This window comes from Salpingoeca rosetta, assembly GCF_000188695.1.
Source record: "Salpingoeca rosetta unplaced genomic scaffold supercont1.28, whole genome shotgun sequence".
Lineage (NCBI taxonomy): Eukaryota > Choanoflagellata > Craspedida > Salpingoecidae > Salpingoeca > Salpingoeca rosetta.
This window is the reverse complement of record NW_004754906.1, coordinates 712,060-736,826: the sequence shown is the minus strand read 5'-3', so window position 1 is coordinate 736,826 and position 24,767 is coordinate 712,060. Positions and strand designations below refer to the sequence as shown.

The following is a 24,767-nucleotide window of genomic DNA, read 5'->3' as shown; positions in this document are numbered from 1 at the left end:
TCCTTCCTTCCTCCTGCGACCCTGTCCTTGACGCTCACGATAATAAATGGTCGTGTCATAGTGAGTCTTTACAGTGCATGTGGTGGATTGACCTGCCGCGTCTGTGAGTGTGCCTCGGAGGGGTCAAGATGATCTCCAGTGTACTGCTATTTCTCTCTCGTACAGGTATTGAGTTGTTGCGTTGGGTTCTCTTTTTGTTGCTTTGAATTATTTTTAATGAGTTTGTGAGGTGTGAGTGCCCATCTACTGCCGTAAACTTCGGTAACGATCAGATATGGAAGAGAAACTTGGCAGGGCCTCCTAAGAATTGATGCAAGCGCACAGGCGTGTGTCCTTACCTTGAACCCGACCAAGATGGATTTGTGTGTGTGTGTGTGTGTGTGTGTGTGTGTGTGTGTGTGTGTGTACATGTGCTACCCACTCAAACGCAACCACACACACACACACATGCACACGCACACGCACACACATGCACACACACACTACCCATGCACACTTCCATGCATCCAGCTCCGCTGCAGGCACTGACTTGCAGATGTCTGTGTCCCACTGGAGCGTGTTGACGTTCATGAGCATGGTGCGGCTGGCGTTGGTCACGTCCGTCACATGCACGCCGCCGCGCAGCCCGCCTGGTCCAACATGGTGTTGACGTCGCGTCAAGGTGTTGCGTGGGTGATGGATGTGGGTGATGAGCGAATCCATGTCAAGCGCGGGGGTGAGAGGTACAACACGCAGGAATGCACGTGCGTGTGGCGATGTTGATGATACCTGTAAGGTTCCAGATGAGCCAGGAATCGATGGTGCCGCACATGCAGCGGCCTGTATAAGACACACACACGCACATGTACATGCACACACACACACACATGTACATGCACACACACACACACACATACAGACACATGTAGAAGCACACACACATGTACACGCACACACGCGAACAAACAAATAATTAATGATTCACAAGGTCATCTAACGCTTCCAGTGCAACAGACTCACGATACGTGGAATTATCCAGCAAGTACACACGAAATGCAGATGCACACGCATGCACACGCATGCACCGCCGCGAATTATAGCTGCGTACCTGCAGCTACCTCCTCCCTGACAAGAGGGATGTTGTCAAGCATCCAGCGAAGTTTCAGCGCACTAAAATATGTGGAGAAGGGAAGGCCGCACTTTTTCTGCGCACGCGGTTGCATGACATCATGAACGGACACGAAACATGACACGGAACATGACACGGGAGGGTGTGGGAGGTGGCGAAGAGAAGCAAACAAAACGTAATTGCAGGCAGGCCTACAGGGTTTGATTTGATCAAACCCACCACTGCAGTTGCGTTGGTCTGACGTGCACGCATGCACACGCACGCACGCGCACGCACACGCTGTCTCACTCGCACTCGCGCTTTTGTTTGTCACTCGACACCCACTCCACCTCCCCAATCACACACACACACACATGCACACACACACACACACACATACACGCACCTGGAAGTAGTTCATGTCCTGTGTTGGCGTGTCGTTGATGAGGCGCTCCACGGTTGGTGCCGTTCGCGTGTCCTGCCAGACTAACCAACGTCAAGCAGCACCGGGATGGGGGGGGGGCGGTGTGAGGCAAGTCGTGGCTGCTGACATGACGCGACACATGCGCACGCAAACTCGATACATGCACAAGCATAACCATGCACACACACTTGACACATGCACACACAGTTGCACACACGTGCACACACTCAAGCATGGCATACCGATGGCGTTGTGCAAAGGTTGACCAGTGCCTTTGTCCCAGACCACGGTGGTTTCACGCTGGTTGGTGATGCCAATCACTTTGGGAAAATTGTGTATGTGTGGGGGGGGGGGTCGGATGCACGGTGTCACCAAGTGCTCACACGCACACACACACACACACACACACACACACACACACACACACACACACACGCACACACACACACACACACACACACACACACACACACACACAAATGCACACACACACACACACACAAATGCACACACACACACACAAATGCACACACACACAAATGCACACACACACACACACACACAAGAGAATATCATGCACTCACCCTTGATGGATGACGGCTCATACCCTTTGCCCTTGAGCACGTCACAGACTTTGTTGATACACGTGTGCACCTGCTCCAAGATCTCCAGCGGGTCTTGTTCCATCCATCTGCGGTGTGCCAATAAGCCAGCGTTTGCGTTGTTGAGTGGTCAGGGCAAAGACGCACGCATGCCAAAGGGGCACGCGACCACCCACTGCACCACGAGAACCACAAGCACCACAAGCACCACAAGTACCCCGTGCACTGACCCTGAAGCGGGGTAGTGGGCGTCCAACTCAATCTGGTGGCTGGCAATGCACTCCCCATCCTCGTTCCACACCTGAAGCGAGCGTGGTTTAGGTCATGTTCACAGTGGGGTTGCAAGGGATCAGCAAACAGCACGAATGGCAGCAAACAGAACGAATGGCAGCAAACAGAACGAATGGCAGCAAACAGCAAATAGCATCACTGACAACCACACACAAGACACACACACACAACACACACAACACACACTCAACACACAACACAATATACTCAAACTCGCACGCTACACACGTGCACAAGTACCGAGCATCGTGTGCTGGATGTGCCCTGGTCGATTGCCGCTACCAAGCGTGGCGCATCTCCTCCCCCAGCATCCCCTCCACTATCTTCACTGCCGCTTGTGTGCTGCGTCTGCGTCTTCTTCCTCCCCATTGTTGCTGTTGCTGCTGTTGTTGTCTTCTTTGCTTCTTCTGGCTTCTTGCTTGCTGCACTGGCTTCTTTGCTGATTGCACAATTGCTGAGTCAGCAGAAACCACAAATGGATGATGACTCATCTGCAAGAAGGACAGCAAGCAAGCAAGCATCACCACGCCTTGCGCGATGCAAGCCAAGCGATGATGTGACACCACGCCAAAGGTGATGACACAGCAAAGGCACAGCAACCACGCTTGTTGCTGCTATTCCTGATGACAACACAGTCATCGACCTCTCTTGGTGCCATTTTACATCTCCTCCCCCCTGGTTCGAAGAAAAACTGAAGCAAGGATACTTCGTCTCCCCGTCTTCGCCTCCCCCCCCTCATCCCATACGAACAAACACAACCACAGGCGGCCGATAGGCAACAACCCCGAGCGACAGGCAACGTGCGTACCCACACAGCTTCCGGGGCAACCACACGCGATACGAAGAACTACAAGGGGAACAACAACACGAAGAAGTAATCAAGGCGAAAGCCAACCAGCCAAACACCTGTTCGAAATGGACGACATTCTCCCGCCACCGCCACCACCTCCAACCCCTCCACCACCGCCAGAACAACACATCAACTACAACGACCACGCCGACAACAACAACAACATCGACTACGACGACGACGACGACAACAGCACCAACAACTGCGACGACAACACCGACAACACCACCGACGATATGCAAGCGTCTGACCTGCCACCGCCGCCACCGGCGATGATGGACGAGGATGCGGCGAACGAGCAGCGTGATTCGTTGCGCGCTGTGTTCATGGCGTACTCCAAGGCCATTCCGTGCAGCAGCACAACCAGCGGCGACGCGCCCCAGCGGAAGCGCGTGCGCCGCCACATGACCGGCTGGCACTTCATCAAGGCGTGCCGCGATGCCAAGGTGCTCAAACGGACAGGCCTGTCCCGCATTGACTGCGACATCGCCTTCAGCAAGTTCAAGAACTCGCACAACGCACTCACCTTCAAGCAGTTTGCAAACGCGCTCGCTGCCCTGAACGAGCGCCCAAACTGCACGTGTGATGTCGTGCAGCGCGTCGCGTCCTTTGCGCAGTCGTTGTCGCCCTCCTCACCCTCCTCATCCTCGTCGTCGTCGTCGCCAGAGATGAAACAGAAGACGAAGAAGCGCCATGGCAGCAGCAGCAGCAGCAGCAGCAGCAGCCGTCGCAGCCGCCGCCCATCCACAGCGCCATCCACCGCGTCCGCCCCGCGCACGACGGTTGTCTCGGACTACGACGACGAGCTGCCGCCGCTGTTCCGGCGGTTGACGGACCCTCGACTGTACACGGGCTCGCACAAGCACCGCTTTGATGAGCAGGGTGCGGGCAAGGGCCTGTATGGGCGGGACAGCATTCCAAAGGGGAAAGGCATCCCCGTGTCGACGTGTCTGGGCTTTGAAACGGCGCTTCGCACCGCCAGCGACGTGCGTGGTGTTCCCCTCGCCACCCTGACGGCGTCGTCACGCTGAACTCGGCTTGAACATCACACCCAGGCTGCCTGTGCAGCCTTGTTTGACTGGGTGTGTGTGGGTGTGTGTGGGTGTGGGTGGGTGCGAATGGTATCTGTGCCTCCTTGCTTGCTTGCTTGCTTGCCTAAGCCCTTGCTTGCCATCACCCATCACCCACCATTCCGTTCACTCTATTCTGTCTACTTGTGTTCATTCTGCTCCGCTTTTCTCTGCTCTGTGTGGACTGTATCCTACCGATCATGTGTACAAACAAACAAGCCCGCCCTTTCATGCCCTGGTTCAAAGCGCACATGTACATCTGTGACCACCGCTGACCTTGTCTGTATGCAACACACCCATTCTCTTCTTTTGTATGCAGCACATTCATTCTTCTTGTGTTACATTACATGTGCCTCTTCTTTCTTTCTTTCTTTCTTTCTTTCTTTCTTTCTTTGCACGCTTGCATGGTTGGGCGCGTTTACGTTCGTTGCTTCCATATTGTGTGCGTGCACACGGCGGCAAACCAAAGAGTACACAGTTGTTTGTAACAATGCAACAGCAAGGGTACAAAGGCAGTCAGCCAGGGGGGAGGATGACCAGGATGATGCGGTGAGATGAAAGGTGCAGGAAGGGCAAAGACGTGCAAACACCTGCGCTGGAACAACTAAGACTGCACACAAAGTCACCAGCAGAGCCAGTGCACATGCATCATTTGTTCTTTGGGGTGCTGGTGGCGGATGGCTTGGCCGGCCGCTTGACAATGCCAGGTAAGATGCGCGACCACATCTTGAGCGCCATGTACTTGAAGAAGTGGTGCTGCCCAAATATGGTGCCCACAACAAGCAGGATAACCGTGTAGATGGGTGTCACAAACGCGAGGGACGCCAAACGGAACGACCACGGGCCCTCCGTCCAGGAGCCTTGTCAGATGCGCACGTGTATGTGCGTGCGTGTATGCGTGCATGCGTGTGTGTATGCGTGTGTATGTGTGTGTATGTATGCGTGCGTACGTGTGTATGTGTGTGTGTGTATGTGTGTGTGAGCAAGGTGTCACGGTGATGGCCAAAAGCGGGCGTTCGTGGTTGCGGCAGTAACTCGCATGGCAAAAGGAAAGCAAACGGGTGGACACGCACACACACACGCGCGCCCATGCACACCCACGCACACATGTACATCCAAACACACACATGTACATCCAAACACACACACACACACACACACACACGCACACACCTTGAATGCCAAAGAGGGTGTCGAGGAGCGGGGTAGCAAACTTGACGGAGGACGAGCCGGTGATGCCAAAGACAATGAAGCGGATCATCCACACGAACCACCACTTGCCACTGAACCGTGCCGGCTCTGGCTGCTCAGCCATCCATGAGCGAAGCATCGTGCCTACTTTGGTGCCTCTGATGAGAGTGCAATGTGAGCGCACGTGTTAGTGTGAGTGGGTGAGGGTGTGTGCGTGTGTGTGTGTGTGTGTGTGTGTGTGCTCACGCGCTCAACGCCTCGCACACGCACACACACAGGCAGATAGATGAGACAGACAGACAAACACACACACACACACAGAGGCAGACACAGTCACACACACAGACACACACACACACAGACACACATGCAGGCACACATACACACATACACACATGCAGGCACACACACATACAGACACACACACACACATGAGCGTACTGTTGTTGAAGGTGAGGTCGAGTGGAGTGAAGTTGGCGAAGGAAAGGAGAGAACGGCGTGTGGCGATTGCGTGCTGCCAAAGCAAAGACCCGCTGTCTTGCTGTTGCAGCGACTGCTGTTGCTGTTCTTGCCGTGCAGGCGAGTCGAGATGCCACGATCAACCGCGGTGTGGATGTAGCAGTTGCAGTTGATAGCGTGGGCGATGTTGGTAGCAGCGAGGCTGTCGTGAGCCTGAAAGCAGCACGAGCACCAGTACCACCAACGGCAGCGGCGACAGCAGGGACGCGATGACCAATGCGGAGCAGCCGCAACCCGCTCACAGCACTCAGCATCCAGCAGCCACCCACCACACCAAGGCAAGCAAGCGAGTGAGCAACAAGCGAAAGCGAGCGAGGAGCGAGCAACAATAAGCCGAAGCAGTGATTTTGGAGCAAGCGCAACGAAAGGGAGGAAGAAGGACAGCAAGCACGATTATGGCGACCACAGCCAAAGGGTTTCAGCAGGTGTGCACTGCTGTGGCACGAAGGAAGTACTTTGGAGATGACATTGCAGACAGCGACATCCACGAAGCCGTTGCCCCAGACGTCACAGCAGATGGTAGGTGTATGTATATTTTGTGTGTGTGTGTGTGTGTGTGTGTGTGTGTGTGTGTGTGTGTGTGTGTGTGTGTGTGTGTGTGTGTGTGTGCGTGTGTGTGCGTGTGTGTGTGTGTGTGTGTGTGCGTGTGTGTGCGTGTGTGTGCGGGGGAGGGGGGCAGGGATTGTGTGTCGTTTGCGTTTGCGTGGTGTGTTGCTGCTCTTCCTTTGTGCGTTGCCACCCCTCACAGCCATGTATCTGTGCGTATTCACTCGCGTCTCGTCGTGAACCGCTTCCAACCCCCTCATGTCCTTCTCTCTCCAAGTGTTCGCGCAAACGGTGACACTGGCGTCAAACCTGATCGACGATGCCGTCAACGCCAGCCTCGAGCTTTCCCAGGTATTGTTGCACCCGACGCGCACATGTTGTCACAGTGTCAAGACGCTGCCCTACGCTGGCGTGGCACTTGTTATGCTGTTTGATTTCCCCTCTCGTTCCTCACACACTCCTTTACACTAACGCTCTTCCTCGCGCACATCACCACCCTTTTGCGACCATCAGCTGGCGGAGTGTCTGGAAGACAAAGGCCTGGTATGGGCTGTGTGCGTGCGCGCGCGCGCGTGTGTGTGTGTTTGTTTGTTTATTTGTGCGCGCGCGCGCGCGTGTGTGTGTGTTTGCTTGTTTGTTGATTCGTCGTTTGCACGCTTCCGAGTGCCAATGGGCTCATGCCAACACACATTCATGCGGTTGCACGTCGCTGTCAGACGCTCTCTGAGGAACAACAGGCCGGCTTTGGCAAGTTCTGGAAGTCGTACAAGCCCAAAATCAACCATGCCCTTGCACAGGCATCTGCATGGAACACACAACTTCAAGGTGCGCCCGTTTGCTTGTCAGTGTATGATACACATCTCCTTCCTAGTGTGTGTGTGTGTATGTGTGTGTGTGTGTGTTTGTTTGTTTGTGGACACGTTGTATGTCTTGTGCGAACACCCGCACAGGTGCACACATACTCCCCACTGAACCCATGCGCTGCTCATTGGCACAACAACCAAACCGCACCCTGGGCTTTGTGGTGCATGATGTCTTCTGTTTACTGTAACGAACATCACTGTCAAACCAAACCAGACATCAACTGGAGGGTGGACGTGACTACGCAGACAGCGGCCCAGGACGAGGTCAACGAGCCCACAGCCGTCCTCGAATTCGTCTTGAATGACGGGGTACGACACCCAACACACACACACGCACACACACACACATATACACAGTGGCGTCATCGCGTCACCGCTCACATCTGTCACATGTGCACCATGCCACGTCTACCTGAGCAGGAGCACGTGCACGTTGAGGCTGACAAAGCCGGCGTGGACAAACTCAAGATAGAGCTCTCCCGTATTGCAGCAGCACTCGAGCAAGCGCAGGCCTCGTAGTCGTGCCTCCGTGTGTGTGTGTGTGTGTGTGTGTGTGTGTGTGTGTGTGTGTGTGTGTGTGTGTGTGTGTGTGTGTGTTCATGAGTTGCGCAGGAGACATTAGAGAGGGAGACTGCACCCGTCCTTTGTGCAGCCACTTGTTCGTCGTTGATGCCATTGGTGTGGGTGTTCTTGTGTATTGATTTGACTTCATTGCAACAACACGCATACTGAAACCGGTCACATAACCACCACCAAGCCAACCACCGCCCTAATCACCAAGGAAAACACACACACACACACACACACACACACACACACACACACACACACTGCCGCGGGTGCAATGGCGCTGTGCCCTGCATTAGTGCCCGCCGCGAATGTTCTCTACATGCTGCACCCTGTTCTGCAGCTCGTCTGGTGAACACACACACACACACCAAGGCGTGGCATGTGCACATGACACGTGTGAGAAACGCGTTGCAGGTGATTGTGTGTGCGCGTGTGATACTGCGCAAAAGCATGACAAAACAGTCAACGCCAACGGCAACAACAACAGCAGCAGCAGCAGCAGCAGCAGTAGCAGCAGTGGCGGGCTCACCAATGTTGCGCTCGACGTTTGTGAGTGTGGCGAGATGGTTGTGTAGCGTCTCTGTGATCAGCCGCATCGGGTCGTCCTCGTCCCCGTGCGCTCCTGTGCACCAAAACACCCAGCAGTGTCAGCTCGTGTGGCGTGTGTGTGTGTGTGTGTGTGTGTGTGTGTGTGTGTGTGTGTGTGTGTGTGTGTGTGTGTGCGTGTGTGTGTGTCCGCACCTTGGTTGACCTCTGTTGTGAGCTTGATGAGCTCGTCCTGCATCTTGGACATGGTCTCGTGCACCTGCATCGCCGTCGCCGCCCTGCGCACACATGCGTGACCACATCATCATGGTGGTGGTGGTCGTCGTCGTCAGTACCGCTGGTCGTTGGCGCGCAAATCACATGTGCAAATCGAACAATAGAAGAAAAGGGACAGCAGCCATGCTCAAACACACACACACACACAATACAATACAATGCAGGCGTACATGCGGTGGCGTTCGTGGTCTGCGGTACCCGACACGTCCATGCCTTGCACACTCTTCTCAAGCTCATCCAGAATGCCTTAAGCAGATACGGGATGCACATACGCCATTGTATGCGTGCGTGTGAATGAATATGAATGTGTGTTGTATGTTGTATGTTGTGTGGGTACACTGGCAGTTGTGTACTGCACCAACCCAATACGAATGCCGCAGCAGCGTGTTGTGTGATCGGTTTGGACACAAACCAACCCAACACAGCCATCACACAACAAGATTGGTCCCCACCGTTGATGTCCTCCTGCTCCTTCGTCAGCGTCTCCAGTTCGCCCTTCAACCTGATGCAACAAACGACAACGAGCAACAAAAAAGCAGCAGCAGCAGCAGCAGCAGCACCACCACCACCACCACCAGCAGTTGTCGTTGTAGATGCAGTGGTTGAATGAGTCAAGCATCCCGTGTCCCTCAACACGAACCACCACCGAACCCGCATCAATGCCACACCACCACACATCACACCACCACGCCACCACGCCACCACCACGCTCCACCACCGTGTGCTACGTACTTCTTTTGCTGCTTCTCGACGTGTGCCACCTCGTCGTTGAGCGACTTGATGCGGTTGGCGTTGGCCAGGATCTCGCCATCGCGCTTCCGCAGCTGCGTCACCTCCTCCGTGAACGCCGCATGCTGGTCTGTAATCTCCTTCTGCCACTGTTGGGTGCAGAAAGCAGACGGGGGGGGGGGCGGGAGAGGAAAGGCGCGTTTGGTGCGACACGTGATGGGCGGAGGCGCATGAGTGATTGTGGTGACAACAGTGAATTGAGTGACGTAGGGCCACCGAACGCAGGCACAGACACACACACAGACACAGACACAGACACACACCCACCCACACCCACACCCACACCCACACCCACACCCACACACACACACACACCCACACCCACACCCACACACACACACACACACACACAATTCCACACGCAATTGTACACACAGACATGCACACCTTGCCGAGGGCCTTGTCGAGCTCCTTGTAGAGCATGTTGTTTGGGTCTGCGTTTGATCCATTTGGTGGCTGCTTGGCACTTTGCGCAGTGGGTGCACCAAAGGCGGGCTTGGCGGGTGCAGCAGCTGTGGATGAGGACGAACCACTTGCCGGGCCGCTCGCTTGTGTCTTTGGTGCTCCAAAGGCGGGCGCAGTAGACTTTGTCCCCGCATCTGCTGTTGTCGTGGCTGTCTTTGGAGCACCAAACGCGGGTGCAGTTGTTGTGGCAGTCTTGGGAGCACCAAACGCGGGTGCGCCTGCTGTTGTTGTGGAAGTCTTGGGAGCACCAAACGCCGGTGCAGTGGTAGTGGCAGTCTTGGGAGCACCAAATGCCGGTGCAGTGGTAGTGGCAGTCTTGGGAGCACCAAACGCCGGTGCAGTGGTAGTGGCAGTCTTGGGAGCACCAAATGCCGGTGCAGTGGTCGTGGCAGTCTTGGGAGCACCAAATGCCGGTGCAGTGGTCGTGGCAGTCTTGGGAGCACCAAACGCTGGTGCAGTGGTAGTGGCAGTCTTGGGAGCACCGAATGCGGGTGCACCTGTCGTCGCTGCCTGTGGAGCACCGAATGCGGGTGCACCTGTGCCTGGCTGTGCAGGTTTGCTGCCAAAGGCGAAGCCTTGTTGTGGTTGTGCGGTTGTGGCAGGCTTTGACAGAGGGGAGGGTGTGGCCACATTACCGGCTTTTGGGGCACCAAACTTCAACCCGCCGCCGCCAGTACCGCCGCCGCCAAAAGCAGGCGCACCTCCTGGTTTTTGTCCAGCCCCAAATGCAGGCATGGCCTGCTGCTGTTGCTGCTGCTGCGGAGGCTGCTGTCCGCCACCAAACTTGAAGGCCATCTTGCTTGCTTGTCGATGAGTGAAGGCTGATCGCTTGTGCCCAAACAAAAACCTTGACAACACACACACACACACACTCACACAACACGTCGTACACAAAGTTGCGCCTGCTTCAACTCGTGGCCTGTCCACAGATGGTTCAGGTGTACCAGAGAGTTGCTGAGGACGAGGATGGTGAGCGACAGCAGACAGTGGCGAGAGTGTCTTTGGGAGCTGGTGCAGCAAGCAGGCGAGTGAACGGTCGCGGGTTGGGAAATTTTGCAATATCTTTCAATAACATAACCACGTGCCAAGACAACGTGTGCACACAATACAGCGCCACAGCAGCACGACTTTGTTCCTCACTCATCGCACATCTCACATTGCACATCGCAAGCAGCACAAAGGGAGGATGAAGCCGCTGTTGTCTGGTGTGGATGAGGTGGCGGCCAATGTGGCCAATGCCCTGGTTGTAGACGAGCGATTGGCAGCGGATACGCTGCGGTCGCTGACATCTGCGTTTTCTCTCACAGCCAAGCAGCTGCACGTCGACAACAGACAGGCATCCATCCAACACAAACTCATGGTGCGTACCAGAGAGAGTGTGTGTGTGTGAGTGAGTGAGTGAGAGACAGAGAGACAGAGACAGAGAGACAGAGACAGAGAGACAGAGACAGAGACAGAGACAGAGACAGAGACAGACAGAGACAGAGACAGAGAGACAGAGACAGAGAGAGACAGAGACAGAGAGACAGAGACAAAGGGTATGTGTGAGACATGGAGAGGAGCCCAAGAGACAGACAGTCAGTCAGTGTGAGAGTGAGAGATATTCTGTGGTGCGATTCCCTGTGTTGGCTGTGTGGATGCCGTGAGTGTGATTGTCACGGCTGCATTGGGTATGTGGCGCCGCCTGTCCCTGCACGCGTGGCGTTGCCGAAGCTCATGCACCGCTCACACGTTGTGTTTGTGTCTTGATGTGTTGCGCTTGGCTGTGATCACAGACACATGGCTTCGATGAGGAGCAAATTTGGGGTACTTGTGCATGTGTACGTGTGCGTGCGTGTATGTGTTGTAGATCTTGCAATCATCAGTCTCCCTGCGAACATCGCTGGGCCTTTTTGCGTGAGCGTGATGCCTATCTTGAGCACACTTCTCATCGTGCGTGTTGTATTGCTGATGTTTGCCACCTGCGATGTCGCTTCTTGCAGCGCAAATCGAGCTGATGAACGAGCCCATCTTCGACATGCTGTCATCACAGTTGGAGGCGACACAGCTTGAGAGCGCGCGCACCGATGTGGCCACACTCTATGAACAGGAGGATCGCGATGAGGACGAGGCCGCATATGAGGATGCAGAAGGGTTTGACGACGAAGGCGCCGCCCTTGAAGATGAGGAGGAAGATGAGGGTGACGAAGAGGACGTGGATAAGGCGGGAACCGGCGAGGATGAGCACGAGAGCGACACAGATGCAAAGGCGCTCGGTCTTGACGATGATGATGACGACGAGTTTGAGGGCATGACCGACGATGACGACGACATGTCTGGGGACGAGGAGTTGACGATCGAGGACCTTAAGAAGATGACCAGCTTCCAGCGGCACCAGCACGAGATCAAGAAGCAGATTCAGGAGCTCGAGCAGGAAAATGTCGCAGAGAAAACGTGGCAGATGAGCGGAGGTTTGTTTTGCGCTTTTGTGTGTGTGGGTGTGGGTGTGGATGGGTGGGTGGGTGGGTGTGTGTGTGTGTGTGTGGCTTTTGGTTCTTCACACAACACCAACGCCTCCATTGCAGTCCTCCCAATCAACCGTTCATGCAAACCTGGCTCACCACCTCCTATCTCCCCTCTGCCACATGTGTGTGTAAACAGAGGCGGATGCGCGCGTGCGGCCGGAGAACAGCCTGCTTGAGGAGTTTCTCGAGTATGACCACGTGACAGCACCGCCGCCGCCAATGACAGAGGAGCAGACGGAGAAGCTTGAGGACGTGATCAAGCAGCGCATTGTCGACAACATCTTCGACGACGTCGAGCGCCGCTTCGAGGAGGATCTGGTCCGGCCCATGGTGGTGGCGGGGGGGGGTGTATGCGTGTGTGTGTGTGTGTGTGTGTGTCTGGGTTTACCTGTGTGTCTGTGTGTCTGTGTCTGTGACCACCATCAACATCTGGCTGCTTTCTCACCCATCACCACTGCTACGTGCGCTTGACACCCCTCCACGTGTGCGTGCGATTGTGTGTCTCCCCCCCCCCCTCTTTTCTCTCTCAACAGGAGAATGAGCAGAAGCAGCTGCCGGATGTACTCAAGGAGAAGTCAAAGCTCAGCCTCGCCGAAGTCTACGAACAGGTCCGCCCCTGTTGTTGACACTGTGTGTGTGTGTGCATGTGTGTGTGTGTGCATGCCTTGTTGGACTGCGTAGCATCACAACCACAGCTACAATGCGCCCAACAATCATTGTGCTATCTCGCGTCCACCACCACCTACCCACCACTCACCACCACCACTCCTACAACCTCCACCAACTCCCATTAGGACTTCCTCGAGGCGACGCAGGGCGCTGTGACGAGCGCTGCTGAGCGGCGTGTGCAGCGGCAGCACAAGGCGGTGAAGCAACTCATGATGTCGATTGAGGACGAGCTCAATGCGCTCACCAACGCACACTATCTCCCGATGCGGCCCAAGGAAGATCTCTCCATCTCCACATCCGCTCCCGTTGTCACCATGGAGGACGGTCCGTATTGCTGCCTGCCACTGCTGTGTTTGTTTTGGTGGTTGCTCGGCCGCTTTGCTAATGTGTGTGTGTGTGGGTGTGGGTGTGTGTGTGTGTGTGTGTGTGTGTGTGTGTGTGTGGGTGTGGGTGTGTGTGTGTGGGTGTGGGTGTGTGTGTGTGTTGACTTGTTCTGTCCGGTCCTCTGCTCGACCCAACTGTTTCTCCCGTATATTTCACCACCATCACCCTCTCCTCCTCCCTCCCCCCCAAAACCACCACAGTGACGCCGACTGCTGTTGGCGCGAACGAGCAGAAGGCGCCCGAGGAAGTTGCGAAGAAGGAGCTTGTTGCGATTGGCGAGGAGGAGGCGACCGACACGGACCGCAAGCGCGAGCGCAGGAAGAAGAAGAAGAAGCAGCACGACGACCGCATTCGCCGCGAAAAGTTTGAGGACAAGCTCGACCGCGGACAGGTCGGCTTGCTGTGGTGATGGCGGTGCTGTGTGTGTTTGTTTGTGTGTTTGTTTGTTTATTTTTTTGTTTGTTTGTTTGTTTGTTTGTTTGTCTCTCTGTGTCTGTCTGGCTGCCAATCTGCCATCTGCCATGTGTGCTGCCCTCACCTCGGTTATCCCGTAACCGCTCCCCACCTCCACAGGCGACGGAAAGTGCGGCAAGCGCGAAACAGCGCGCTCTGACAAAGCTCAAGGACAAGGCCAAGCAGAACGAGGCGGTGAGTTGCTGGCGATAATGAAGGGGGTCAAGGACTCCAATCAACAATGTCATGCCACTCACATCATACTCACTGACATCATACTCACTCATTCACACACACACACACACACACTCTCTCTCTCTCTCTCTACCGCAGAACATTACCATCCTGGACGGGTCTGTGAGCGTGGACGAGCAGCTTGCAAAGAACAAGATCTTCCAGAGCCTCAAGCGACAGGTGGAGAAGGAGGCCGATGCCATCACCGGCGCAAGAAAGAAGAAGGCAAAGCGGTCCTCAAAGTCTGGCGCGGCCAGCTACAAGCTCTAGTGGTGCCTGCCTTTTCCCTTATTGGTTGTTGTCAGTCAGTGTTGTTTGGTTGTGACATGGTTGTTCCTCGGTGTTGCTGTTTGGTGTTGTTCTGTTCGCTAGCAGTGGTGTCTGTCACGCATGACGTCTAGTTCTTTTGTACATTGCACCTTATATTCGCGCGCATGGCAGCACACTGTGCGTGCCCTCGACCCCTGCCTCTCCTGCCCCCCTCAATGAACGAACTAAGCCAAGAGATTGAGTCATCACGGTGGTTTTTATTGACATGGAATGAGCGGCCAACACAGGCAAACACACAAGCCTTGTCCTCTCCACGCTCACTTACACTCCGCTCACCCTCATCATTACAGCAGTCACATCACGGCACCACGACACACACACACACACAGCGCTCACACAGATGAGACGAAAGCAATAACTACGTTCGCATAAAGACATGTGAGTGGACAGCGTCCAACAGACACGCACCCACACGAGGTGCCGTGCAGAGACTGGTGGTGGATGCACAGTTAGCGCAGGCGGCCGACCACGCTTGGTGTTCTCTGCTCTCTACTTGGTGTAGTTGGCTGGCCTTGGCTGGGGCAGCCGCTTGTTTGCCATCTCTAGGGTCAGGTCATAGTAGGCATCCAGCTGGGACGTGTGCACGTTTGAGTAAGGCACAGAGCGTCCATAGTAGCCCTTTTCGTTTGCAACATCTGTCTTGTACTTGCTCTCTGCATAGTGATGAATGTGGTTGTGTGTGTGGGGGGGGGGGGGTTGTGTGGTTGTGTGTCAGGAGTGTGGACGCGTACGTGCGTCGGCGTGCATCATTGTGAGTGAGTGTGTGCGTGAATGTGTGTCAGTGTGTGCCAGTATGTGTGTGTAAGCAGGCAGTGGAGTTCATGCAGACATCCAAGCAAGCGTGAGCATGACACCACAGTCGGTTAGTGGCACGGGGGGAGGCAACAACACTGACCAGCGGCAGCTGTCTTCTTGTTGGCGGCGGCAGAAGAGGCGCTCTTCTTGGAAGCGGTGGCCTTGGCGGCCTTGGTGGGCTTGGCGGCTTTGCTTGCCTTCTTGGTGCTGCTGCTTGCGCAGCGAACGAGCACCTAACAACGTCAGCCGGAGAAGTGCAAACACGAATGGTTGGTGGAAAGCAAACGTGGCCACATTCGAATGTGATGTGGTGTGATGTGATGCGACATGTCGCCAACGTGAGCGTATGTTTGGATTTGCGCACAACGTCGCTGTTGGCTGACGCCATCCAACATCCAACTGCGAGCCAGGCACAGCCACAGAGCTGCTAGCATGCAGGCTGCCATGAGACCTTCACGACCACTGCCACCACCACCACTGCCACCACCACCACCATCGTCCTCATCGTCTTGCTTGCTTGCCCTCACCCTTGCAGCTGCGCGATATCCAGGCATGATACGACGAATTTTCGACGATAGAATTATTGGTGGCCAACCCACCGCTTTCTCCTTCCTCTTGCTTGGGTGTGCCTTTTTCTTGCTGTCTACTGCTTCGCCTGCACACACACGAGGCCTTTTTCACACCTAAGACAAGACGAGCAACTGCTGCCCACCTGCGCTCTCGCTTGCCCAGCACCCATCACACCCACACACACGCAGCCATGGCTGAGGAGAAGAAGATCGAGGGTGAGCCCACTGAGGGAGAGGACAAGGGAGGGAGAGCGCCTGTGCTGCTGCTGGTGGTGGTGCTCTTGTGTGTGTGTGTGTGTGTGTGTGTGTGTGTTTGAGGGAGGGGCTGCTGCATGCAACGGACTGGTGCGTGGGTGGTTGGTGGTGGGAGCCGTCACTGTCTGTGAGCCGCCATTGTCTGCGGCAAGCACACTCTACCGGTTAGCTCACCACCAATGAACGGCGTGCGTGTATATACATACGCTTGCAGAGGTCACCGCCGACGTTGTCGATGACGTCGAGGACGTTGAGGACGAGGACGACCAGGAGGAGATGCCTGACCTGCAGCAGGCTGAGCCCGAGGCCGAGTCCCAGGTCGCAGCTGAGGCCGCCACGGCCAAGCAGAGCCGCAGCGAGAAGAAGGCCCGCAAGGTGTGTGTGTGTGTGTGTGTCTTTTCGCTTGGTGCGCGTTGGGATGCATGCATGCCGCGTTGTGCACTGTTGTGACTTTGACCCCGAGTGTATGCGCACGTGTTGGGAGCGTGGAAGCACAAATACGTGTGACGTGAAGCCAGTATGCAGTGTGCAGTGGCCTGTCTCACCCTGACACCTGCGTCCCCCCCACACACGTTTGCACGCTGCAGGCCCTCTCCAAGCTCGGTCTCGTCGCTGTTGATGGCATTGCCCGCGTCACCATCCGCAAGTCCAAGAACGTGAGTGGCTTTGCACACTCCCACCAGCAGCACGTTGTGCTAATTGCCAACATCACACGCCCGTTCTGCTCTCTCTCTCTCTCTCTCTCTCTCTCTCTCTCTCTCTCTCTCTCTCTCTCTCTCTCTCTTCCTGCCTTCCTGTCCTCCCTGTCATTTACGTTTGGCTGCAGGTGCCGTTCTCTCATGACACACATCCCTGACGTTTCTTTGCTTGTGTTTGGCGCCCTCCCCTTGCTTTCTCTGCTGCAGATTCTCTTTGTGTTCCAGAAGCCCGATGTGATGAAGAGCCCAGCCAGCGAGACCTACATTGTCTTTGGCGAGGCCCGCTTCGAGGACCTCAGCCAGAACGCCATGGTCAACGCCGCCGAGAAGCTCGTCAAGGTCCGCTTGCCTCGTGTTGCCGTGGGTGGCTGTGCACGTGGGTGTTGAAAAGATGCGTGTGTTGGGGGGCGGTTCGCGTGTGGTGTGGGTGGGTGTATAGTGCTGGCTTGCGGGTGGAAATGCTGTTGTACACATGCATGCTCACTCTGATCGTGATGGCACCTCTCGTTCCTTTCTTCCTTTGTGGGTTTGTGTGCTGAAAGCAGCAGCAGGCGCAGACCCAGAAGGCCCCCGAGCCCGCCCCAGTTGAGGTGACCACCAAGGGTGCTGAGGAAGTGAAGGAGACGCCAAAGGCAGAGGCCGCGACGGTGAGCGCCTGTGCTGTGTGTGTGCTGTGTGTGTGTGTGTGTGCGTACGTTTGTTCACTTGTTTGTTTGTTTGTTTGTTTGTTTGTTCACTTCGTTCGGCGAGCCATTCCTTTGTTAAATGCTTAATCGTATGCTTGTGCGCTGTGCACGCGTTTTCTGCTTGCTGCAATCTCCCTCACCTTTGCACTCATCTCGCTGATGCTTGGCCATGGTGACAGGAGGAGAAGAAGGCTGATGCTGGTTCGATCAGTGAGAAGGATATTGACGTTGTTGCGAAGCAGGCCAACGTGTCGCGGGATAAGGCAATTGAGGCTCTCAAGAAGACCAACGGCGACATTGTCAACGCCCTCATGGTACGAGTGCACGAGGAAAGGGGAAGGAGGGAGAGCTCGGGAAGGAGTCAGGGTAGTGGTGTTGATGATTGTTTGTGTTTGTGTATGTGTGGTTGGGTGGCTGGGTGGCTGGCTGGATGTGCGGGCGTGCGGGTGTGCGGGTGTGCGGGCGTGTTTTGTGTTGGGACGTGGCATGCACCGCTCTGCTTGATATATCTGTATTGTTCCATTGCTCACCTACCATTTTGCCCACTGCGCGTGTTGTGATTTGCAGGAGCTCACCATGTAAGCCGTTGCAGTGGTTGTCGTGTTTTCTGTTTTGAGTTGTTTCATTGTTGGTTGTAACCGTCCACAGTACAAGTTGTGGTGACTTTTGTACCCACTTGAACGAAACACGCGTGGAAAGCACAAGAGATTTTGGAGAAGGCGGGAGGGGAGGGCAAAGTGCGAGGCGAGTTGCAGCACGTGGCCATGCGTGCAATCATAACATCATGAAGAGCAGGTCCGCATGTGTTGGTGACGACAGCTGTGTGTGGGCGTGGGAGGTTGCGCTCATTGCTGCTGTTGCTGGAGCGAGAGCTGGAAGCGGTACTTGTAGCTGTGCTCATCCTTGCGGAATGGAACCCACATGATGTAGTTGGTGCTGCAGGAAGCCGTCCGTGTGTGTGTGTGTGTGTGTGTGTGTGTGTGTGTGTGTGTGTGTGTGTGTGTGTGTGTGTGTGTGTGTGTGTGTGTGTGTGTGTGTGTGTGTGTGTGTGTGTGTGTGTCAGTGATAAAAGTAGGAAACAAACACTAACCGCGGCCTTAGTCTCCTCTTCCCCCACCCCCGCCTCCCTCTCCCACTAGCACTGTCTTCCCGCACCCCCTTACCCCCAGATGTTGTTGAAGAGGCAGAAGTTGACGCCGCGAGAGACGTCTGGCTGCCAGTCGCCACTCGGGGTGGGGAACGGGTTTGTGTCGCCCCAGGACAGCAGTGGAGCATCAAGCGTGCGCAGCGACACGCCGGAGCTGTGGCGCACACCGTCCCACACAGCATGCAGGTGCTTGTGTGGACGTTGGGTTTGGTGAAGGGGAACATCGGTGAGAAAGGGAGGAGGGGTGGTGTTTGACGGGTGATTTGAGTGGTGATGGGAAAGGTTGATTGACGTCAGGTTGTCTCAGTACGCATCAGTCAAGTGAAGCAAAACAATTACAAGCAAGCCATGACGGCGCAGCATGTAGCGCAAGCAAGCAACACAGTGCTGTTGACATACGCGCGATCCGTTGACAGCAACATCGAGGGGATTCACATTCGCGTCTGCCAGCTTGCCCATCGTCCACCCAGAAGATGACACGCGCGGCGCAAACCTGACGAGAGGTGCGTGTGGAGGAGGAGGAGGGGGGGGGGAATTTGTGAGAGCAATGGGAGGATGAGTGTATGAACAGAGAAAGGACGGGTGCGGCCAAGGGGCACAAGTTCTACCGAGACTCTCACTTGAACCACGCAGACTCAGGAAGCCTGGTTGCCGTCTTGTTGCTCAGCAGCAAGCTAATGTTTACCCTGTGACACAAACAAAGCAATGCATTCGTTGCACATGAGTCAAGAGGCATCATTTGATCAATTCGTGCGTATCATGTGTGTGTGTGTGTATGTATGTATGTGTGTGTGTGTGTGTGTCCTGTTGCTCGCCCCCGGCTGTGTATCTATCTGTGTTCCGTGCTCGTCCCTGTCTGTCTAAATGAGTCATGTACCTTGATGAGTCGAAAGAGTACTCAATCCAAACCGAGTCAGGCGGCCCAAAGTTGGCGCGAAGATGTGCAATGTTGGGTGGCTGCAGCTGCAGCACAACCGATGCCGCTGCTGATATGGTGCTCGTGGTCACAAGCCACAAGGTCACACAGGGTAAGCACGTGGTGGTGATGGCACGACGATTGCCCCACGCTTTGAACCAATAGTATTGAGGACACACACATGTTCACACATATCCACACACACACACATGTGTGTTCACACACACATGCATATGCACATTGCCAGACGCATACATGCGCATTTATGTGCGCACCTTGTGAGTCGTTCTTGACGAATGCCGCCTTGATCGGCGCATGCACAATGGTGGTGTTCGCAATGATGCTGTTGTTGTACAGCCCTAAAACCCATCCAACACGTAAACCAGGACAGACAGTCAGACATAGCGTGGGTGTCAATGCGTGTTGAAGAACCCACGCCTCTGGCACTTTTACACACACAACGCACGCACACACCTGGCTTGCCAAAGTCCTTGGGAAAGTAAGATGGGATCTTTCCATCGATGCGCTGCGCATATTCGTCAAAGAACGTCTCATACTCGGAAGCAGCGTGCACCTGGAGCGGATGGAGACACGAGGCGTGTATGCGTGTGTGTGAGTTGTGTATGTATGTGTGTGTGAGAGAGAGAGAGAGTTGTGTATGAATGTGTGTGTGTCCGTCAGGCTGTCTGTGTCTATGCCTCAGTGTGCACACAAGTGTGTGTGTGTGTGTGCCTCCCCTTTGCTCGTCCCATGCGCACCTTGTACTCGAAGGTGCCAATCTGGTTGGCAGTGGACGCGAGGACGGTTTCCGATGAAGCGTGCACGAGCGATGCAATGGCGCCCGTGGTTGCGTTGAACGAAACAACAAACCCGCCAACGCGCATTTCCTTGGTCACATCCGCAACCTGACAACACGCGCGGAGATAAGGAGGAGAAGTTGTCAAAAAATGTGTGTGTGTGTAGGTGTGTGTGTGTAGGTGTGTAGGTGTGTGTGTGTGTGTGTGTGTGTGTGTGTGTGTGTGACTGGGTGGTGTATCATGATGTTTCACCTGGGAGTATCCGCTCAGCGATGGCAGCTGTGGGCTTGTGCCTGCAAGCTCATCACTATACGACAGGACAAGGCAAAAAAATCACGTGTCATTTACAACGCATGGACGGGGAAAGATCAAGTGCCAGACCATACACGATACCACACCCACGTGCACACACACACGCACCTAATGAATGATGTGAGGGGATGTGATGTAGGCACAGCCTGGCGGGCAAACTTCAGTCCCCAGTCACGCTGCTCCTGCCACATGCCTGGTGAAATGCAGAGGGCGCCCAGAAAGGGGTGTGGACACGGTCGTGAGCAAGCACATGAACATGTCATAGCAAACACACGCGAGTGTGAAACAAGCACACAACACACGAACATGCACACACACACAACACAACACAAAGAGCTGCCCCTCACTAGCAATCTGGACGTAGTTATCAGCGGAGTACTGGAGGCGGTGGAAATCGACGTTGAGCCAGTTGTCCTCGTCATGCAGATACTTCTTCACGTCTCCGCCCCACGTGTGCTCGGGGCTGCACATGTGTGTGTGCGTGTGTGTAAGTGAGCGCGTGTGAGTGAGCGTGTGCGTAAGTGAGCGCGTGTGAGTGAGCGTGTGCGTGAGTGAGCGCGTGTGAGTGAGCGCGTGTGAGTGAGCGTGTGTGTGTGTGTGTGTGTGTGTGTGTGTGTGTGTGTGTGTGTGTAAGAGTGTGAGCATGAGTGCGTGAGCGAGAGAGTGTGTGTATATGTGTGTAAGTGAGTGTGTGTGTGAAGCGAACGAGAGCAAACTATATCTCCCAAGTCTGGAGCCACAACAAGTCGCAGGATGCACTGAAATGACCAATGTAGTAAGGGTAAGCCCCCCGCCCACAGTGTGCCTCTCTCTGTCCTCCGCGTACTTTTTCAGCAGGAGCCGGGTGAAGTTCAACATGACAGCATCTGCTGCTGAACACGCGCCCGAGCCAAGACACGACACCCTGGTGGTGGTGGTGGTGATGATGATGATGATGATGATGGTGGCGGCGGTGATGGTGGTGGTGAGTGAATATGGGGAAATCGGTTGTGGTGGTGAACGGAAAGCGCCACTAATACAGGTTCATGCACAAGTATAGAGTGCAAACAGCGGTGTCACAGCGGACGGAAGCATGACAATGCATTCCCTCGCACCTTGCTCGCTCGAGAGCACGGTATGCGGTGTTCTTGTAGGGATCACTCGCAATACCGTAAATCCACGTGTCTGTTTTGAGTTTCAGGATCAGCAAGGTACGGGGTTAGGAGTCAACAACAAGACGTGAAAGCGGTGTGGTGCGCAAAGCAGACAGTTGACACTCCCTGCTGATTACTTTGAACAACACACACACACACACACACACACACACACACACACACACACACAGCGCGTGAGAGCACCTGCAATTTCCTGTGTGATGACGGGGAGCCGGTGCTTGACGGATTCGAGGATTTCAAAGTACGAATCAAAGGACGATGGCACAATTGTCGCGCCAGGGAACTGCAAACATGTACGGTGTGTTTGGATGTGTGTGTGTGTGTGTGTGTGTGCGTGTGTACGTATGTGTGTGCGTGTGTTGTGTTGTGTTGTGTTGTGTTACGTATGGTGCGTGTTCACGAGAGAGACGAGATGTTTCGAAATCTGGGACAAGCTGATCGCCCTTTGCTGTTTTCGATGATGAACAGCATCGCACCAAACACGGACCCCCATTTGGCCTCGAGCCTCACCTCCTTCTTGAGCTGTTTCCAGTGCTGAAGAACCTCGATGACACTCCATGGACCTTCGTTGTCGCCCTTGTAGTCTGGACACAGCACGTGGTCAAAGCCTGATAGCACACCATGCGTGTTGCATGCCGCTGTCAGGCTGCTGAGGTGGGAAGGAAAGCAACAAAACTAATGCACTCGCCATTTTTTCGTCACAAACAACACCAGCACCACGACCATCAGAGTAGCACACCCATCAGAACATGAACACAACGCATCTCAACCACCAACGCTTCATGACTGCGCACCATCGATGACGATGCAGTCGGACTTGTCGATGCCCCCGTAGCCGTGGGGGTGGAGGGAGGCGAGCACATCTGTGTTTGACGCTTCGTCCCTCCACACGAACACGCGCGGGACAGCGGGCGGCAGCGACGCCGTGTTCACGCCCACGCTGAACCCTCGCACACCTATGAATCGTGATGGTATACGGTCGAAGTGGACGGTAGGCAGTAGCAAGAGTGTGTGAAATTCAAGAAGCAGAACGAGGAGCTGTGGCGCTCTACCGCAATGGGCACACACGCACACGCACAAAAAAAACATACAAACAAACAAACAAACAAACAAACAAACAAACAAACAAACAAACAAACAAACAAACACACATGAATGCCCACACACACAAACACACACACACACATGAATGCCCACCTGCGCTGGCGAGGAGCGGGATCATGCCGCGCGTGGCGCCGGGAACATCGCGCTGCGTCATCACTGTTGGGGCCGAGATGTTGAGGTCGCGGGCAAGCCGTTTTCCAAGCTGAGGCAGGCACCACATGATGTGAGCACACGGGACGCAGACGAGAGATGCGAAGCAACGGTAGCAGCATACTTGGGCATGACACATGCACGAGAGGCGAGACACGGGACACGGTCGTGTCGAGACGACGGACACAAAGAGGCGAGCTGCGGCACCTGTAAGCCCGCGACGAACAGCTCCGTGGACATGGTGGCCGTTTCCGAGTTGTGTGGGAACGCTTGCATGACAATGTTGCCCTGCCAGCAGCAACATTTTGTGCACGACGAGTGAAAGACGGAAAAAGTGCTATTGTTTGGAGTGAAGAGAGCACACAAGGCCGAAATGCCCACGGCGACCCAAAAAGGCAGAGGCAACCTTGTCGATGATCATCAGAAATCATGCCACAATAACGAAGCAAAACAATGCCAGAACTCGCTCACTTGTTTCAAGCCTGCAATGATGGTGGCCCTCTCCTGCTCGGTGGGGCAGGTAAAGCCCATCCCTGGTGATGATGGTGATCGATGGTGATGATGGTGGTCGATGGTGGTCGATGGTGATGTCACAGGGTATATCACACACACACACACACATATTCACACATTCACACATTCACACGCACGCACACACGCACACACACATATTTACACTATACTCACACACACGTTCACATACATACTCACACTCACGCATTCACACGCACATTCACACGCACATTCACGCACACACGCGCACGCGCAGACCTGGTGGGCAGTCGAGCAGCAGCGACACTACATAAGGGTGGGTGGTGAAGATGAGGCCGGCATTGTCTGGGTTCTTCATGGTTTTCAGTGCTTCGGAGATGTTCTGCGCCTCGACGAGGTAACGGCGGTAGTTGTCCAACTCCCCTGCTGCCGTTTCCGCAAACCCAACATCCAAGTGACACGTCTTGTCACGCAAGCACACACACACAGCATATCATCCAGCCGAGCACAAGAAAGAGTACGTTGAGTGGAGGTGTTGCAACACAAGCCCACGACAAGAAATATACGGGCCACTCCATATTCCTTCCTCACACAAGCACACGCACAAGCACACACACACACACGCACACACACACTCTCTCTCTCATGTGCTATACCTGAACGACGTGGACGGTGAGTGCTGCTGTTGTCGGTGGAGCAAAGACGGTGAGCACTGCGACCAGCACAACAACAGCACCACTGGCTGCAGCCCAACCACTGCCACCACCACGAGAACACCCCATCATCGTCATCATCATTGTCGACTTTGCCTCTGTTGTTGGCGATTTGTGGAAAACTTCCAACACATTTCCTTGGTTTGTTTGGTTTTCGCTTCCTCCCCACGCAGCTCTCTCGCATTGCTGCGCTTGCACTTGCTTCGCTTCAAACACAGCATCCGTGACACACACACACACACACACACACACACACACACACACACACACACACACACACACACACACACACACACACACACACACACACACACAC

General features: G+C 54.9%; 9 protein-coding genes across 9 annotated transcripts; 4 read left to right on the top strand and 5 right to left on the bottom strand.

Annotated features, from left to right (window-relative positions):
- Positions 1–243: 243 nt before the first annotated feature.
- Positions 244–2,869, bottom strand: PTSG_09443 (uncharacterized protein; the record flags this gene model as incomplete). The annotated part of the gene is made up of 9 exons (XM_004989642.1): positions 2,645–2,869; positions 2,344–2,414; positions 2,096–2,202; positions 1,754–1,831; positions 1,494–1,573; positions 1,088–1,184; positions 769–819; positions 487–629; positions 244–300 (listed from the first exon to the last, which is right to left on the bottom strand). The coding sequence occupies exons 1-9, from the start codon at positions 2,771–2,773 to the stop codon at positions 244–246; spliced, it is 813 nt and encodes a 270-aa protein (XP_004989699.1). The 5' UTR covers positions 2,774–2,869.
- A 137-nt stretch (positions 2,870–3,006) lies between these two features.
- Positions 3,007–4,828, top strand: PTSG_09442 (uncharacterized protein). Its single transcript, XM_004989641.1, has one exon. The coding sequence runs from the start codon at positions 3,320–3,322 to the stop codon at positions 4,283–4,285; it is 966 nt and encodes a 321-aa protein (XP_004989698.1). The 5' UTR covers positions 3,007–3,319; the 3' UTR covers positions 4,286–4,828.
- PTSG_09441 (uncharacterized protein) lies at positions 4,726–6,433 on the bottom strand. Its single transcript, XM_004989640.1, has 3 exons — positions 5,957–6,433; positions 5,498–5,673; positions 4,726–5,184 (listed from the first exon to the last, which is right to left on the bottom strand). The coding sequence occupies exons 1-3, from the start codon at positions 6,286–6,288 to the stop codon at positions 4,973–4,975; spliced, it is 720 nt and encodes a 239-aa protein (XP_004989697.1). The 5' UTR covers positions 6,289–6,433; the 3' UTR covers positions 4,726–4,972.
- Positions 6,430–7,962, top strand: PTSG_09440 (uncharacterized protein; the record flags this gene model as incomplete). The annotated part of the gene is made up of 6 exons (XM_004989639.1): positions 6,430–6,553; positions 6,858–6,931; positions 7,094–7,123; positions 7,297–7,405; positions 7,658–7,752; positions 7,864–7,962. 6 exons carry the CDS (start codon positions 6,430–6,432, stop codon positions 7,960–7,962), a joined length of 531 nt encoding a protein of 176 aa, XP_004989696.1.
- A 160-nt stretch (positions 7,963–8,122) lies between these two features.
- Positions 8,123–11,124, bottom strand: PTSG_09439 (uncharacterized protein). The gene is made up of 8 exons (XM_004989638.1): positions 10,626–11,124; positions 10,012–10,586; positions 9,568–9,713; positions 9,288–9,337; positions 9,006–9,081; positions 8,755–8,837; positions 8,543–8,635; positions 8,123–8,358 (listed from the first exon to the last, which is right to left on the bottom strand). The coding sequence occupies exons 1-8, from the start codon at positions 10,882–10,884 to the stop codon at positions 8,306–8,308; spliced, it is 1,335 nt and encodes a 444-aa protein (XP_004989695.1). The 5' UTR covers positions 10,885–11,124; the 3' UTR covers positions 8,123–8,305.
- A 42-nt stretch (positions 11,125–11,166) lies between these two features.
- On the top strand, positions 11,167–14,838 carry PTSG_09438 (uncharacterized protein). The gene is made up of 9 exons (XM_004989637.1): positions 11,167–11,449; positions 11,865–11,895; positions 12,072–12,539; positions 12,730–12,911; positions 13,127–13,201; positions 13,388–13,586; positions 13,847–14,037; positions 14,220–14,294; positions 14,433–14,838. The coding sequence occupies exons 1-9, from the start codon at positions 11,276–11,278 to the stop codon at positions 14,601–14,603; spliced, it is 1,566 nt and encodes a 521-aa protein (XP_004989694.1). The 5' UTR covers positions 11,167–11,275; the 3' UTR covers positions 14,604–14,838.
- On the bottom strand, positions 14,739–16,031 carry PTSG_09437 (uncharacterized protein). The gene is made up of 3 exons (XM_004989636.1): positions 15,986–16,031; positions 15,559–15,691; positions 14,739–15,316 (listed from the first exon to the last, which is right to left on the bottom strand). The coding sequence occupies exons 1-3, from the start codon at positions 16,010–16,012 to the stop codon at positions 15,153–15,155; spliced, it is 324 nt and encodes a 107-aa protein (XP_004989693.1). The 5' UTR covers positions 16,013–16,031; the 3' UTR covers positions 14,739–15,152.
- On the top strand, positions 16,017–18,365 carry PTSG_09436 (nascent polypeptide-associated complex subunit alpha). Its single transcript, XM_004989635.1, has 7 exons — positions 16,017–16,243; positions 16,497–16,657; positions 16,870–16,938; positions 17,188–17,319; positions 17,526–17,627; positions 17,846–17,980; positions 18,234–18,365. Exons 1-7 carry the CDS (start codon positions 16,219–16,221, stop codon positions 18,246–18,248), a joined length of 639 nt encoding a protein of 212 aa, XP_004989692.1. The 5' UTR covers positions 16,017–16,218; the 3' UTR covers positions 18,249–18,365.
- Positions 18,271–24,566, bottom strand: PTSG_09435 (uncharacterized protein). The gene is made up of 21 exons (XM_004989634.1): positions 24,395–24,566; positions 24,018–24,201; positions 23,718–23,779; positions 23,454–23,534; positions 23,190–23,298; positions 22,787–22,948; positions 22,503–22,600; positions 22,176–22,275; positions 21,933–22,002; positions 21,665–21,742; positions 21,186–21,301; positions 20,947–21,031; positions 20,779–20,833; positions 20,488–20,634; positions 20,204–20,303; positions 20,005–20,088; positions 19,691–19,796; positions 19,434–19,499; positions 19,213–19,306; positions 18,830–19,002; positions 18,271–18,602 (listed from the first exon to the last, which is right to left on the bottom strand). The coding sequence occupies exons 1-21, from the start codon at positions 24,533–24,535 to the stop codon at positions 18,512–18,514; spliced, it is 2,202 nt and encodes a 733-aa protein (XP_004989691.1). The 5' UTR covers positions 24,536–24,566; the 3' UTR covers positions 18,271–18,511.
- Positions 24,567–24,767: the final 201 nt, after the last annotated feature.